General features: G+C 39.5%; 1 protein-coding gene and 1 pseudogene across 3 annotated transcripts in view; both read left to right on the top strand.

Moving 5' to 3' along the window:
- LOC106877490 (diphthine methyltransferase) overlaps positions 1-16,290 on the top strand; it is a 45,088-nt gene that overhangs the window by 11,361 nt on the left and 17,437 nt on the right. For all 3 annotated transcript variants that reach the window (XM_089357497.1, XM_089357498.1, XM_089357496.1), the window contains exons 4-5: positions 2,688-2,842; positions 6,121-6,193. In XM_089357497.1, coding sequence (XP_089213623.1) covers positions 2,688-2,842; positions 6,121-6,193 — 228 coding nt within the window. The remainder of the gene's footprint in view (positions 1-2,687; positions 2,843-6,120; positions 6,194-16,290) is intronic.
- On the top strand, positions 6,736-6,854 carry LOC128248779 (5S ribosomal RNA; annotated as a pseudogene).

Raw genomic sequence — 16,290 nt, 5'->3', positions numbered from 1 at the left:
CTTATATTTGATCAGTAAATATGATGGAAAATTGGCAAGCCATCTTTATACAGTTCCTGCTTTCTCAGGTTTCTCAAACAGAATTCAAAATGACTTGTTTGATGCAATTCAAAAAGTAATGTTGGATGAAATAGAAAATGAACTGAAGCAGGAAAAATTCATAACTAACCTTGTAGATGAAACATCTGATGTATCAAACTATTCACAAGTGTCAACTGTTTTACATTATGTTACAAAAGATTGTGTTATTAAAGAACGATTTATCAGTTTCAATGATGTTAGTGCAGATCGACCAGCAAATGCTTTATCTAAACATGTTTTTAAATGCATTGAAATGTGGAAGTGTGCAAACAAATTTTAATTGCTCATACCTATGATGGTGCTGCTACAATGGTAGAACAATTAAATGGGTTGCAGTCAAAGGTAAGAGAGAAATATGAAGGTGCGATCTTTGTTCATTGTTGTGCTTGTAGTGGCGCGAAATTATAGCCACCATTGAAGAAGTACTATTCTGCGCATGCGCAGGAGACTTCACCACTGGAAGCTCCTCGAGTTGCGCATGCGTAGTAAAACTCGTACTTAAGCAGTTACTTTCATTATCTTAGCGAGTTGAGCTCAGACCTTCTACATGACAACACCTTGCTCCTCCACGAAGCATTTTTACACTGTTCTCTGGCAGGCATCAAGGAAGCCCTTAACTTTCCACTACCAACTACAATTTAATCAGCGGCTGCTAAGCAGAATGATAGGAATTGTGAAACCAAGTATCATCATAAAATAAACCTTTTTATTATGTTGTTAATTGTTCTAATGTCTCTTCATTTATAATGCTGTTGAAAGGTGATAGAGAGAGACTAAAGTCTCTACAACGACTATCACAATTATTACATGCTCATGTTCTAAGTTTAGTTCTCTTGCCAGCATGCTCTGCTATAAAAGAATGCAAGATCTCTTTTTTCTACAATAAACTGATTGGGTACATTTTTTATGAAATCATCTAAAGGACTGCTTTTGATAACATAGTTAAAAAATGATTTCTCAAAGCTACAGGAACAAGATGGAAATATTCCTCATATCTCAGTCTTATTATAAAAGAAAATTGTAATTTCATAATCATCCTTTTTTGAGACATCATTGAAAATCCTGAAGCATGGGATGAGACCACATTAAATTCTGTTATTAGATTCTTGCATAATTTAAAAGCTCCTGATTTCTTATTTTCATTAGAAGTATTTAATGACATATTTTCTTTCTTTGATGTCTTATTTAACATCTTTCAAACTAAAAGACAGGACATAGTATATTGTAAAGAGCATATGAATAAAACTAGGACTGTGCTCGAAAATAAACTCAATGGTTTTTCAATATTTTATATGTTAGATGGAAAATATGGAATCGATGCAGCAATCAAAATTAAGAGATCCAGGAATAAATCTATTGATCCCCAACAACATTATAGAATGCTCTATAACAAAATTATTGACACAATAGTTGCCCAATTAAAAGCGCTCTTAGAAGAGCTGACACCCTCATTCAACGTGAACGTAAAGGGACATAACTCAACCGATTCTGCTTATGACTGCTTTTCTACATTCACGAGGTGGTATCAAAAACTTCCCGGACTAGTTATGTTTAATGAAAAATAACTTATTTACCTAAGTTTTAACATCGTCTCTTTCGAAATAGTCACCTTGCGCAGTAATACACCGGTCTCAGCTTTCCTGCCGCTTTTGGAACCCGGTCTGGAAGTTGTTTTCCATAAACGAGTTGAGGACCTGCGATTCGTTCTGGATCTCGACAACGGTGTTAAAACGGCGACTCTTGAGCTGTGTTTTCATCTTGGGGAAGAGATGGAAGTCTGCAGGTGCTAAATCTGGCGAATAGGGCGGATGCGGAAGCGATACCATGTTGTTTTCGGTGAGAAACTCACGAGTGAGGAGTGCTCAGTGAAGAATCCAATTCGCGCCCCACAGATCCGGTCGCTTTCGCCAAATGTCTTCCCTCAAACGCTTCGAAACATCGCAGTAGAACTCTAAATTGACGGTTTGGCTGTGGGGGACGAATTCTTGATGCGCAATACCATATTTCTGGGGGTGACACTCGTGGCAGGTCTTCCAGATCGCTCATTGTCTTCCGGGGACTCTCTTCCGCTTTTGAAGCGCCCGTGCCACTCGAAACATTGTGTACAACACATTGCCTCGTCGTCGTAACCTTACCGAAGCACGCTCAATATTTCTATGGCAAACTTCCCAAGTTTAACACAAAGTTTCACGTTGGCTTTTTGTTCCAACTTCCTGTCCGTGACAAAAATCGCAGACTCCAGCATGCACGTGATCACAAAAGCACAACTTTCACAACTTGCGAAGTAAACACAACTATGTTATTTGGCACACTGCCCCATGGAGGTCACTGCTAGCTCTCACTGCACACAACCATGTGCTGCCATCTGTTGGTGCGCTGCAGAACAAATCCGGGAACTTTTTGATATCACCTTCTACAATTTGGGTGCATTTCTATTTTCCTGTGCAGACATGGGTTAGGCACACACACACACACACACACACACACACACACACACACACACTTTTTAAAGCCACCCCTATCTAACAATTTTTATATGTATATATTTACACAGGGATTCACATAGCTACCCCTAAGTGTTAATACATATATTTTTTTTTTCGCAGGGACCCTTCTATTATAGCTTCCAGTTCTGATGGTAAGATCTCACTTTGGCAAGTGACAAATACTGGATTGAAGAACATTATTAGATGGAAGGCACATGATTTCGAAGCATGGATTTCAGCTTTTGATTATTGGGACGAAAATCTGGCATACACAGGTCTTGTTCATTTTTAGCTTTATAAAATCTATGTAAACAACTGTAGCGTAGAAGACACAATTTAAACATTCTGAAACACACAAAGACCGTTAACTCTATTTCAAAAAAATCCTTGTTTGTAACATGGTGAGAAAATTTACGTCGTTCGAAACCTGGTCACGTTGCCCCGCCACCTTATATATGTGTCCTTGAATTTGAATGAACTAGAGAGTTATTTCCCTTCTTTTATGTAGGGACATGAACTTTGCTGATGGGCCATAGAAAGCATTTATAATATTGGTTTCAAATTTTGGCTCTAGGTCAGCAATTTCAGGGGAGGGGAAAGTAGATTACACCAACGTCAGTGCTTACCTGGTACTTTTTTGATCGACTTTTTCCCCGAAAGGATGAAAGACAACGTCGACCTTGACAGAATTTGAAATCAAAACGTAAAGACGGACGAAATGCTGCTAGGCATTTTTCCCGGCGTACCAACGATTCTGCTAGCTCGCCACCTTAAGAACCGCTACAGTATTAACTAAAAAAGCTATCGAAACATCGTTTCTCACAATTTCTGTGTTAGTCATTATTGAGTAAATATAGTGGTGACCATCCCGTCTCCACTTGCTGTATCATATATAATGTGTACTTCCTTTATTAAAATGATTGGGCACGCGATTTGCTTGCTATTTTTTGTATGCAGACAGAGGTAACCTTGTACACGACACAGGCTGCGTGAGACATGATTGACTCATCACCAGGCTGGCCGTACTACTTAAAAAGGTCAAGGTAATGTTTCATAAGGTGTGCAATTCAGAAAGTCCCACGGGCCGCAAATTGTCCATGGTTGGTGTAGAGACTTCCTCGCTGGCTAGAAAATAATAATTATTGTTTTTGTTGTTTAGTCCCTATATTACCACCTCTTTATACTCCGTTGGTTTGCCAAAAAATTAGCTTGTAAAACTATACAGTTTTCTTTTCTTTTTACTTATTTCAGCCGTTGGACTGCGGCTATGGTGGAGCATTGCCTTGAAGGGGTTAGTCGAACATATTGACCTCAGTACTTATTTTTAACAGTGTGGTACTTATTCTATTGGTCTCTTTTGTTGAACTCCTACGTTATGTTGAAAATTTCAAAAAAAAAAACAAAAAAAAACATCGAGCTCTTCTACTCAAATAGGAAAGATGTCATGGGAATTTTATTTTGTCTTCTCATTATTAAAGCAGGAAGCATAAATAATTTCAAATACTCCCTTCCTTCAATTATTTTTGAGGGGATAGAAATTGAGCGGTATTTTTCACTTTGAGAAAAGCTCTGTTTAATATTAAATGCATTGTCAGTTTTCTCTCATATATGAATTGTGTGGAAAAATGGACTTGTAAGTTCTCAGACCAAACCAATTATTTCCCTTGTAGTACTTTATATGACAATACAGCCAACTGCTATTTGCGAGTGAATAAGGCTTGCTAATATGTTATCATGGAAGGCGGAAAGCTGACAGAATGCTTAGCAGTAGTTCGTCTGTCATCAGTTTCTGAGTTCCAATTCCGATGAGGTGGACTTTACCATTCATCCTTTCGGGGTTGATAAAATAAGTACCAGTTGAATGTTGGAGTCGATGTATTTTCTCTTAACCCATCCCCCAAAATTGTTGTCCTTGTGCTAAAATTTGAAATCATTATGTACGACGCTTAAGGTGGAGAGGTGGCTGAATCATTAGCATGCTGGGCAGAATGCTTACTAGCATTTCATCTGTCTTTAAGTTCTAAGATCAAATTCTGCCAAAGTTGACTTTGCCTTTCATCCCTCTTGGGGGTCAATAAAATAAGTACCAGTCAAACATTGGGTCAATGTAATCAACTTAGCCCCTCCCCAAAATTGCTGGTCTTGTACCAAAATTTGAACCCAATATGTACCATGCTTTCTCTAATTGTTTTAGGTCGCTATATAGTTGCAAATAGATATGGTTACCCTCTCGTCTTTGATCCTGCAGAACATTCCACCAAGGATATGACAAGTGAAGGGGACAGAAGGCTGCACTAGCACTTAATGTTCATTGCTGGTGTGTAGACTGGAGCAGTATGAAAAGAAATGCCTTCCTCAAGGTCACAATGCACATCTCAGTCAAGGAATTGAACCCATGTTCTTATAATTGTGAGCTAAACACTTTAACTCCTTGGCCATGTAGATTTACATCATGTAGTAGATAGGGTACCTTCACTTTCTATGACATACAGCCATAGTTGTCGACACAAGTGATTACAACATCACTGTTCCAACAGTACAGTGAAACTTATACTTTCATTCTTTTATACTTTTACTTATTTCAGTCATTTGGCTGCAGCCATGCTATGACTAATTTAGCTGAAGTTCTTCCCCACCATTACATTTAGTATCATTAACCCATTAGTGCCCAATTTTTTTTTATTTAATTCATTACGAAAAATCTTTTTTTTATACAACTTTATTTGATACTAAATATTAAAAAAAAAAATTATTACAATATTTGAAAGACATTTCAGTCTTGATGACTAACTAAAGATATCTCAAAAAAATACAGGTGTTGCAGAAATATGATGGATTATCCTTCTGGTCCTAAAAAAGGACCATGGGTGCTAACGGGTTATAATTTAATCATAATTTTAATTAGCTGTTAATTAAAATTAAATAGATGATGAAGTTGTAGGATTTTGTAAGCTATTTATAAAATTAAATTTATTAATTATTAGTTTCAAATTTTAGCACAAGGCTAGCAAGTTCAGCTAGTAAGGCTAGCAAGATCCCAGCCTTCGACTGGTACTGCTTTTATCGACCCTGAAGGGATGAAAGGTAAAGTCGACCTTGACAGAATTTGAACTCAGAGCATAAAGATGGATGAAACGTTGCCAAGTATTTTGCCCAGTGTGCCAACAATTCTGCCAGCTTACCGCTTTAAAGTTATCAATTATTACCATTAATTAATTTGCTTGGACTACCCCTGATTCTATGGCGCAAGCTTCTCATTTTAAAGTGGTCTAAATTAAAACTTTATATGAAAATTTCATGTTAATTTATGTTTCAAAAATCAACTTAATAATAACAAAACTATTTTAATAAATCAGTCACTATTTTCAAAATTAAACGAGACAAAAATATTGTATTTCAAAAGGGTAAATAATAGTTTAATTTAATGATATACACAAATGTTTGACAATTATTATTTCTGTATATTTTCTTTTGTTTCTTGATTTGAGGTGTGCAGTAGTTTCTATATAAGAAATGAAGGAGTTTTTTTATTTGTAATTGTTGTTATCTTCAGGTGGGGATGATTGTCGATTTAAAGGTTGGGATCTGAGAAGTTCACAGAGCAAACCAGTTTTCACCAGCAAAATGTGAGTCTAATAGTTGAACTAGTGTTTGTTTCCATTTTTTTCTGCTTGTTTTTGTTGACATGTTTCATAATCATCATCATCATCATCATCATCATCATCATCATCATCATCAATCATCATCATTTACCATCCTTTCATCCTTCTAAGGGTTAATAAAATAAAGTACCAATCCAGTACTGGGGTCAATGTAATGAACTGACACCTCCCCCAAAATTTCTGGTCTTGTGTCTGTGTTAGAAACAGTTATTAGCACCATCACCTTACTGAATACATGGTCATTGGATTCACTCTTTTATCTACTTTAAAAAAAATCTTTTATCTGTTTCAGTCATTAGACTGCTGCCCGACAGGATTTGATATGTCCAAGACAGCACATCATGCCCTTGTGTTTTCTTTAAGATGGTTTCTACAGCTGGATGGTTCTTCCTTATGCCAATCACTTAACCCCTTTCCCCCCTTCCCTTTCCACTCCCTTTTTTTGCTTTATAACCCTAACTGTGTAAAAAGAGCAGGCAAAAACAATTAGGGACTCTTATTGCTAGGAATGTGACCATATCATGCTGAATGCACTGGTTCTTGTCTGATCACCAGAGTTAAGCAACGTTGAGCCTAGTTAGTACTTAGATGGGTAACCGCTTGGGAAACCTAGACGCTGTAAGCATCTCACTTTTAGGCACAGGCATAGCTGTGTGGTAAGAAGCTTGCTTTCCAACTGCATGGTTTAAGTTCAGTCCCACCACATGGCACCTTGTGAGTGCATTTGGTACATGGAAACTGAAAGAAGCCCATGGTATATAGAGGTTTGTGTGTGTGTGTCTGTATTTGTCCCCACCACTGCATGACAGCCAGTGTTCTTTACGTCCCCACAACTTAGCGTTTCAATAAAAGGAGATTGATAATATAAGCACTGGGGTCAGTTCATTCGACTAAAATTTCTTCAAGGCGGTACCCCAGCATGGCTGCAGCCTAATGACTGAAACAAGTAAAAGAATAAAAAAAAGTAGATAAAAAGTACTGGATTGGTACTTTATTTTATTAACCCTTGGAAGAATGAAAAGCAAAGTTAACCTCAGTGTCCAGAGAAAAGGTCACTTAACTCATTGGTTTAAAATTATTGACAGATTCACTCAAGCCTCTTGCCTACAGTCTTGGCCTCCCTGCTTTTTCCACCACTACTGTGGTACCATCATGTTTCCAGTGCACGCATCAACCTACAGCCTCCTACCTCACAGTTGCATGTGCTGATATGGACATGTCATTCATCTCCAGCTATATCATTCTGTCAGGGCTTTACTCCCATCTAATGTAGCAGCTGTGGGCTGAAAGAGGCCTTGTGGCAGACCCTGCACCAGATGGCTGGACATGATTGGAGAAGATCTCCAGAGACTTGATGTCACTTTGGAGGATGCAGAGGTGCCGGTGCAGGACCTCCAGCGATGGAGAGCACTGGTGGACCTGGTCAGCTCTATGTGTAATGGGACCAGCTCTATGCATGATGGGACCAGCTCTATGCATGACGGGACCAGCTCTATACATAATGGAGCCACTAACCTGGGATGATCCCCAGCTCTATCAAGCAAGAGCATGAAACAAACAAGCACTGTAATGGCCTATGCTCTTTGGTGTCTTGTACTTCCTCCACTCAGATATTCCTGACCCATTTGTCTTTCCTCCTCCCATCAACCTTGTGTCCATTCCACTAAGCTGTGCATTAACTATTAAGCCAGTTCTTCCTCTTCAGAACATTCTCCCTCTGTAATCTCCTCTCTGCTTATAGATTTAACAATAGCAACCATTCAATAACTATGCTTTTGTCCAACACGAATGGAGGTCTTGAGACTTGCTTAAGGTGACAATGTCATCATCATTTACTGTCCTCTTTTCCATGCTTGCATGAATCAGATGGAATTTGTTGAGGCAGATTTTCTACAGCTGGATGCCTCCTTTCTGTTGCCAACCCCCACCTATTTCCAATGAAGATAATATTTCACTGTGGAAGTCTGGAAATGAGCAAGCTTGGAAATTGTTTGTATGATGGTGATTCTTTTATTTTATTTTTTTTTACTTGTTTCAGTCATTTGACAGTGGCCATGCTAGAGTGCTAGAGCACTGCCTTGAAGTGTTTTTACTCGAACAAATCAAAGCCCAGGACCTATTTTATTGAAGCCTGGTACTTATTCTATCAGTCTATTTTGCTGAACTGCTAAATTATGGGGATGTAAACACACCAATACCAGTTGCCAAGTAGTGATGGGAGTGGGGGGAACAAACATAGGCACAAAGACACACACACACACACACACACACACACACACACACACACACACACACACACACACACACACATATACATGACAGGCTTCTCTCAGTTTCCATCTACTAAATCCACTCACAAGGCTTTGGTCGGCCCGAGGCTATAGTAGAAGACACTTGCCCAAGATGCCATGCAGTGGGACTGGATCTAGAACCATGTGGTTTGGAAGCAAGCATCTTACCACACAGCCCTCAGTTTATAATCACCACATGATATCAATCAAGGCCACACACACACACATGCACACGCATCCTTATCATCATCATCATCATTTAAACATCAATGTTCCATGTTGACATGGGTTGGACAGTTTGACGGGATCTGATGGTCCTCAAGACTGCATCATACTGTTTGGTATGGTTTCTATTGCTGAATGCCCTTCCTAATGCCAACCACTTTACAGCATGTACTGGGTGCCTTTTACATGCCATCTGTACTAGTGAAGTTGTCATGCAGCTTGAAAGACTATGAACCTCGAGTGGGGTGGGGGGGAACTTTACGCAAAGGGAATAAAGAGTAAAGAGGGGTAAAGTATGAGAGAAAAGGGCTGGAGCAGAATAGGTTTTTTGTTGAAGAGAAACTACATGGCAGTTCATGCTTTAGATAAAAGGGGGAGCTGAAAATTAGAATAAGGTGTTAGAGTGAACTGTTAAGGAACAGGTGGGTAGGAGTGAGTAGGACAGAGGTGCCAGGAGGTGTAGGTGGTGCCAGGAGGTGTAGGGGATGCCAGGAGGTGTAGGGGGTATCAGGAGGTGTAGGAGATGTCTGATGTTGTGAGGCAGCACACACACACACACACACACACACGTAAAAAGCACCCATTACACTCTGTAAAGCAGTTGACATTAGGAAGGGCATCCAGCTGTGGAAGCCAAGTTAAAACACATGACTGGAACTTGTTGCAGCTCTCCAGATTGCCAGCTTTAGCCAAACAATCCAACCCATGCCAGAATGGAAAACAGACATTAAATGATGATGATGATAATGATATATGTATATATATTATTTATTGACGGGTCACAATTCATGTATTAAAGCACCACTAATAGTTTCATATGTTGAGAAAACTCAGACATATTCTTCAGGTGCAAACCACATATCATAATGAACTAAGGAAATTGAGTAATAGAAGAAATGCGAAAAAATTGAGACGGCAGCTTATAGAAAACACAGTCGTTTACTGTCTGCGTTTTCTATGTGCTGCCTTCTCAATTTTTTCCTGTTTCTTCTATTATTCAAGTTCTTTATGTCGTTATATGTGGTTTGCACCTGAAGAATATGTTTGAGTTTTCTCAATGTATGAAACTATTTGTAATGCTTTAATACATGTAGTGTGACTTTTAAATAAATAATATTTATCTCTCACCAGATGGAGTACTTTTTTTTGTTGAGTTTTCTGTCATGGATCAGTATATTATATATGTATATATATATATATATATATATATTATTAAAGCTGCAACAACATCACAAAATAAAACTGTTACTCAGAGTTTCATGTTCTTGTTTGTCAGACAGTTATGATCAAGACTGGAATCCAGTCTTGATGACAACTGTCTGACGAAACTCTGAGTAACAGTTTTTTTGTGATGTTTTTGCAGCTTTAATAAAAAAGCATATTACTCTGTCTTTGGTATTCGAGTACTATTTTTGCCGCCTCATTTTGCATTTATGTGCTTACTTGTGTATGTATATGTATATATATATATATATATATGTATATATATATATATATATATACATATATATATGAAGGTCTTCTTTCAGTTTCTGTCCACCATATCCATTCACAAGGCCTTAATTGTCCTGGGGCTATAGTTGAAAATATTTGCACATGATGCTGCACAGTGGGACTGAACCTAAGACCACATGATTGGGAAGCAAGCTTCTTAACCACACAGCCATGCCTGCACTTTTATTAGAATGTATTTAGCTGTTGATAGTTCTGATAGTTGTGGTAGTTTTATATCACTTCCGTAATACAATTCAACAATCTTTAGTCTTTTTACTTTAATCTTTATTTCTCTTTTATTTCTATGTTTTTCTTCTGTTTTTCCTGATTTCCCCTACTGAGTGAGCTTGACTGAGTCAATTTATTTCTTGACAGCTGGAATATTAATGAAATAATTAAATTTGTAGATAATGAATAACAGAGTCTTGTGTGAGTAATTATAGTGAATCTTGAATAATTAACTGGAGATTACTATTTTAGAAGTATTTCTTGTTTTGGTTTGCATTTATTATTGTATATAACAAAAAATAAAGAGCAATAAAAAAAAAAGGAAAAAATAGAAGATATGGTCAATAATTTCTGATAAGGTAAGAAGCTTGTTTCCAAACCACATGGTTCTGAGTTCAGTGCCACTGCATGGCACCTTGGGCAAGTGTCTTTTACTATGCTCTCAAGCCAACCAAAGCCTTGTGAGTGGATTCGGTAGACAGAAACCAAAAGAAGCCTATCGTATATGTATGTATGTATGTGTGTGTGTGTTTTTATCTGTTTTTCCTCCACCACTGCTTGACAACTGGTGTTGGTATGTTTACATCCACATAACTTAGCAGTTTGGCAAAAGATACTGATAGTGCCAGGCTTACGAAAAAAATAAGTAGTGGGGTTAATTTATTTGACTAAAATATTCAAAGTGGTGCCCCAACATGGCTGCAGTCTAATGACTGAAACAAGTAAAAGATAAAGGATAAAAGATGTGTTAGGGGCTACACACAGAGGGGACAAACAAGGACAGACAAATGGATTAAGTTGATTATATCGACCCAAGTGCGTAACTGGTACTTATTTAAATCGACCCCGAAAGGATGAAAGGCAAAGTCAACCTCGGCGGAATTTGAACTCAGAACGTAGTGGCAGACGAAATACGACCAAGCATTTCGCCCAGCATGCTAACATTTCTGCCAGCTCACCGCCTTTTAAAGGATAAAAGATGTGTGTGTGTGTGTGTGTGTGTGTGTGTGTGTACCCTTGTTTGGACATCATGTGATAATTGTAAATGAGCATCACTACCATACAAGTGATGTTGTTTCTTTCCTGTCTTCCACGGCAATATATTACCTTGTTTGAAGGTTGACCACAGGAAGAGCATCCAGCCTCAATGAATTTCATCTGACTCATGCAAGCATGGAAAAGTGGACATTAATCATGATTTGATATATTCTAGTCCTCAGTGGCAGCCTGAGAGGAAAAGAGAAGCAGGGCACTCTAAAACCACATAGTGAAGGACCATAGACAAGGAAAGGAGGTGGAAAGGGTGGAAAAGCTGGAATGAGACCAGAACAGTGGCAGAAAACTGAGCTGGTTGGAGAGTTGATGTTGGGGCCTGATGTGCCTCATGGCATGGAGTGAACTTCCTCAAATTTGCAAAAATATACCTGATGCCCATCCCCTACTGTGTATATATATATATATGTATATATATGTGTATATATATATATATATATATATATATATATATATATATATATATATATATATGTGTGTGTATATATATGTATATATATATATATGTGTGTGTGCATATATATATGTATATATATATATATATATATATATATAATAATACAAAGAATATATATACATGTATACACACATATATGTACATACTTACATCTACATGTGTATATATATGCATATCAGGGTACAGGACGTTAGAACAATGAACTACAGACAACGGAACGAACACATAGGAAAACGGAAGGCCACTTGGAATATCCATTCATCAGCTGTCTCTATTCTAACTAGACGTTTCGAAGATAAGACAGAACGTACTCTAGAATAGTCTCTTCCTGAGTAGTGGATCAACCCACTACACAGAGGATTCCAAGGTGGCAAACACAAACCAAGACAGGAAAAATTGGACAGTGAAAACAACATTCAAAAGCCATACGGCCAAACGCGAATCTGAGGTAGAACGCTAGTAGTTCGTCTTGCCTTCACAGCGGCTGGAGTGAAAAGAAAGTTGACCACAGGTCACACGAGAGCAGAGAGGATGGTGGAGGGAGGAAGTGGAACAAGGAGGAAGGGACAGAAGGATATAGCATTGAAGTAGAGGCCAGGACAGAGGGATAGATAGAAAGACAGAGGAAGACAGATAGATAAATAGATAGAGAGGATGGTGGAGGGAGGAAGTGGAACAAGGAGGAAGGGACAGAAGGGTATAGCAGGGAAGTAGAGAAGCACATAAAATGTGCAACAAGGTGGAAAAAAGAGTACTCAAATACCAGAGGTAGAGTAATATGCTTTATTTAAAAGCAGCAGCAATATAACAAAAAACTGTTACTCAGTGTTTCACGTTCCCGTTCATCGGACAGTTTTGTTAGAAATATGTATATATATATATGTATATATGTATATATATAAAATCAAAATAAGCAACACAGATTTTAAAGACAATTGCAGTACACACGTTTCATGCTACTCCATTTATTTAAGTAATGCGAGCATTACATTAAATGCAATATGTAGAGCAATCTTCAGCTGCACAAAAATGTAGAAAATTACAGTAGAATAGACATATTATAATTGTGGCAACATTTAAAATCCAAGTGGGAAGAAGAATACATAAAAATCCATCTTGACATAGCCAAGGCTATCAGGCTAGTAATTAGTTCTAGGCAGAACCCAAACTGCATCTCATCTAAACTGACTCTCTCCCTAATTAGTTGGGCTGTATATATATATATATGTACATCAATCCTTCCAACAGGCTTGGAAGGACTGGAAGAATGGTGGTACAGGGAATTGTATCAGACTGCCAGAAGAGAAGCTAGGTGACAGGTTTATTTAGCCAGAGGGGAAGCAGATAAGAATAAATTTGCCAATGTTCTGTGTCTGAGGACCAAAGACTTGAGGTATTTCGTGTTACAAGACAGTGTGTGAGAGAGAATCGTGATGTTGTAGGAGAGAAATGTGTTCGCATGGATGATGGTACGCTTGCACTAAACGAGGCTGCAAAGAAAGAGGTTTGGAGATGCCACTACGAAAAGTTGCTTAATAAAGAGAATGAATAGAAGAAAGAGAGTCTGCCGAACGTCAACCCAACAGAGGGAGCAGCTATCCGAGTTGACAGTACCATGGTAGATAAAACAATTAAGAGTATGAAGACAGGGAAAGCCCCCGGCCCATCAGGAATCACTGTAGAGATGCTCAAAATATCTGACAGTATCAGCTATAGCCCAGTCACCCGTATTGTTAACCAGGTGATACATGAAGGAGTCATACTCAGTGACTGGTGTAGCAGCACCATAGTCAACTGCTACAAAGGTAAAGGTGACGCTTTAGATACAAATAATTACAGAGGTATCAAGCTTTTAGATCAGGTAATGAAAGTCACGGAGAGGGTCATAGCCCAACTAATTAGGGAGAGAGTCAGTTTAGATGAGATGCAGTTTGGGTTCGTGCCAGGGAAAAGCACCACTGATGCTATATTTCTGGTAAGACATCTGCAGGAGAAATACCTAGCCAAAGATAAACCTCTGTACCTGGCTTTCGTTGACATGGAGAAAGCTTTTGACAGGGTCCGCTGATCCCTTATCTGGTGGTCAATGAGGAAACTAGGGATAGAAGAACGGTTAGTGAGAGCTGTGCGAGCCATGTACAGAGACGCTGTCAGTAAGGTGAGGGTTGGCAACGAGTACAGTGAAGAATTCCGGGTAGAGGTAGGAGTCCACTAAGGTTCAGTCCTGAGCTATCTCCTATTTATCATAGTCCTCCAGGCGATAACAGAGGAATTCAAGACAGGATGCCCCTGGGAGCTCCTCTATGCTGATGACCTTGCACTAATTGCTGAGTCACTATCAGAACTAAAGTTTCAGGTGTGGAAGCAAGGACTAGAATCGAAGGGCCTTAGAGTCAACCTAGCTAAAACCAAAGTCCTAATAAGTAGGAAGGTAGATAAAACACAAACCCTTTCAAGTAGATGGACCTGCTTGATCTGTAGAAAAGGCGTAGGTAGAAACTCTATAAGATGTACCCAGTGCAAGCTATGGACACATAAGAGGTGCAGCAATATCAAAGGAAGGTTAACTAGGAAGTTAGTTTTTGTATGTGGCAGATGTTCAGCTGCAATAAACACTGAAAATGTGCAGAAAACAACTTTTGCCACATTCCAGGGAGAAAAACTAGACGTAGTTGATAGCTTCCGCTATCTAGGTGACCAAGTTAGTAGTGGGGGAGGGTGCGCTGTATGTGTAGCTGCTAGAATAAGAATAACCTGGGCAAAGTTCAGAGAGCTCTTACCTCTGCTGGCAACAAAGGGCCTCTCGCTCAGAGTAAAAGGCAGACTGTATGACGCATGTGTACAAAGAGCCATGCTTCATGGCAGTGAAACATGGGCCGTGACTGCTGAAGAGATGTGTAGGCTCGCAAGGAATGAAGCCAGTATGCTCCGATGGATGTGTAATATCAGTGTGCATACTCGACAGAGTGTAAGTACCTCGAGAGAAAAGTTGAACCTAAGAAGCATCAGTTGTGGTGTGCAAGAGAGACGATTGCGCTGGTACAGTCATGTGGCGAGAATGGATGAGGATAGCTGTGTGAAAAAGTGCCACACCCTAGCAGTTGAGGGAACCTGTGGAAGCGGTAGGCCCAGGAAGACCTGGGCTGAGGTGGTGAGGCATGACCTTCGAACATTGGGCCTCACCGAGGCGATGACTTCTGACCGAGACCTTTGGAAATATGCTGTGCGTGAGAAGACCCAGCAAACCAAGTGAGACCTAAATCCAAGGCCTCTACCAGAGATGTAGCCAGCCCACTTATGCGTACCTTTCCTTCATTGGACACTAAACTCCGCTTGTGAAGACTTGTTGAGGCAAGTGAAATTGAAATTGAACTAAATTTGACGACTGGCACCCATGCCAATGTCATCTCCTTCATTGGACATGTAAATCGGCTTGGGAAGACCTGTTGAAGCAAGCGAAAGCGAAATCGTGATGGCACTTGTACCCAGCATCGCCTTCCTGGCACTTGCGCCGGTAGTATGTGTAAAGACATTTGAGCGAGATCATTGCCAGTGCCGCTGGACTGGCTCCTGTGCAGGTAGCACATAAAATACACTATTTTGAGCGTAGCCATTGCCAGTACTGCCTGACTGGCTGTCATGCAGGTGGCACGTAAAAGCACCCAGTACACTCTTGGAGTGGTTGGCGTTAGGAAGGGCATCCAGCTGTAGAAACTCTGCCAAATCAGATTGGAGCCTCGTGTAGCCATCTGGTTCAGTAGTCCTCAGTCAAATTGTCCAACCCATGCTAGCATGGAAAGCAGACGTTAAACGATGATGGTGATGATGATGATATATATATATAAATATATATATATATATATATATATATATATATATATATATATATAGCTAGAATAAGAATAGCCTGGGCAAAGTTTAGAGAGCTCTTACTCCTGCTGGCGACAAAGGGACTCTCACTCAGAGTAAAAGGCAGACTGTATGACGCATGCGTACGAACAGCTATGCTACATGGCAGTGAAACATGGGCTGTAACTGCTGAGGACATACGTAAGCTTGCAAGGAATGAAGCCAGTATGCTCTGTTGGATGTGTAATGTCAATGTGAATACCCGTCAGAGTGTAAGTATCTTGAGAGAAAAGCTGAACATTAGAAGCATCAGTTGTGGTGTGCAAGAGAGACGATTGCGCTGGTATGGACATGTGGTGAGAATGGATGAGGATAGCTGCGTGAAAAAGTGCCACACCCTAACAGTTGAGGGAACCCGTGGAAGAGGTAGGCCCAGGAAGACCTGGGCTGAGGTGGTGAGGCAA

This window comes from Octopus bimaculoides, chromosome 9, assembly GCF_046866305.1.
Source record: "Octopus bimaculoides isolate indiv1 chromosome 9, ASM4686630v1, whole genome shotgun sequence".
Lineage (NCBI taxonomy): Eukaryota > Metazoa > Mollusca > Cephalopoda > Octopoda > Octopodidae > Octopus > Octopus bimaculoides.
The sequence above is the reverse complement of the archived record's forward strand: the minus strand, read 5'-3'. Positions and strand labels throughout refer to the sequence as shown.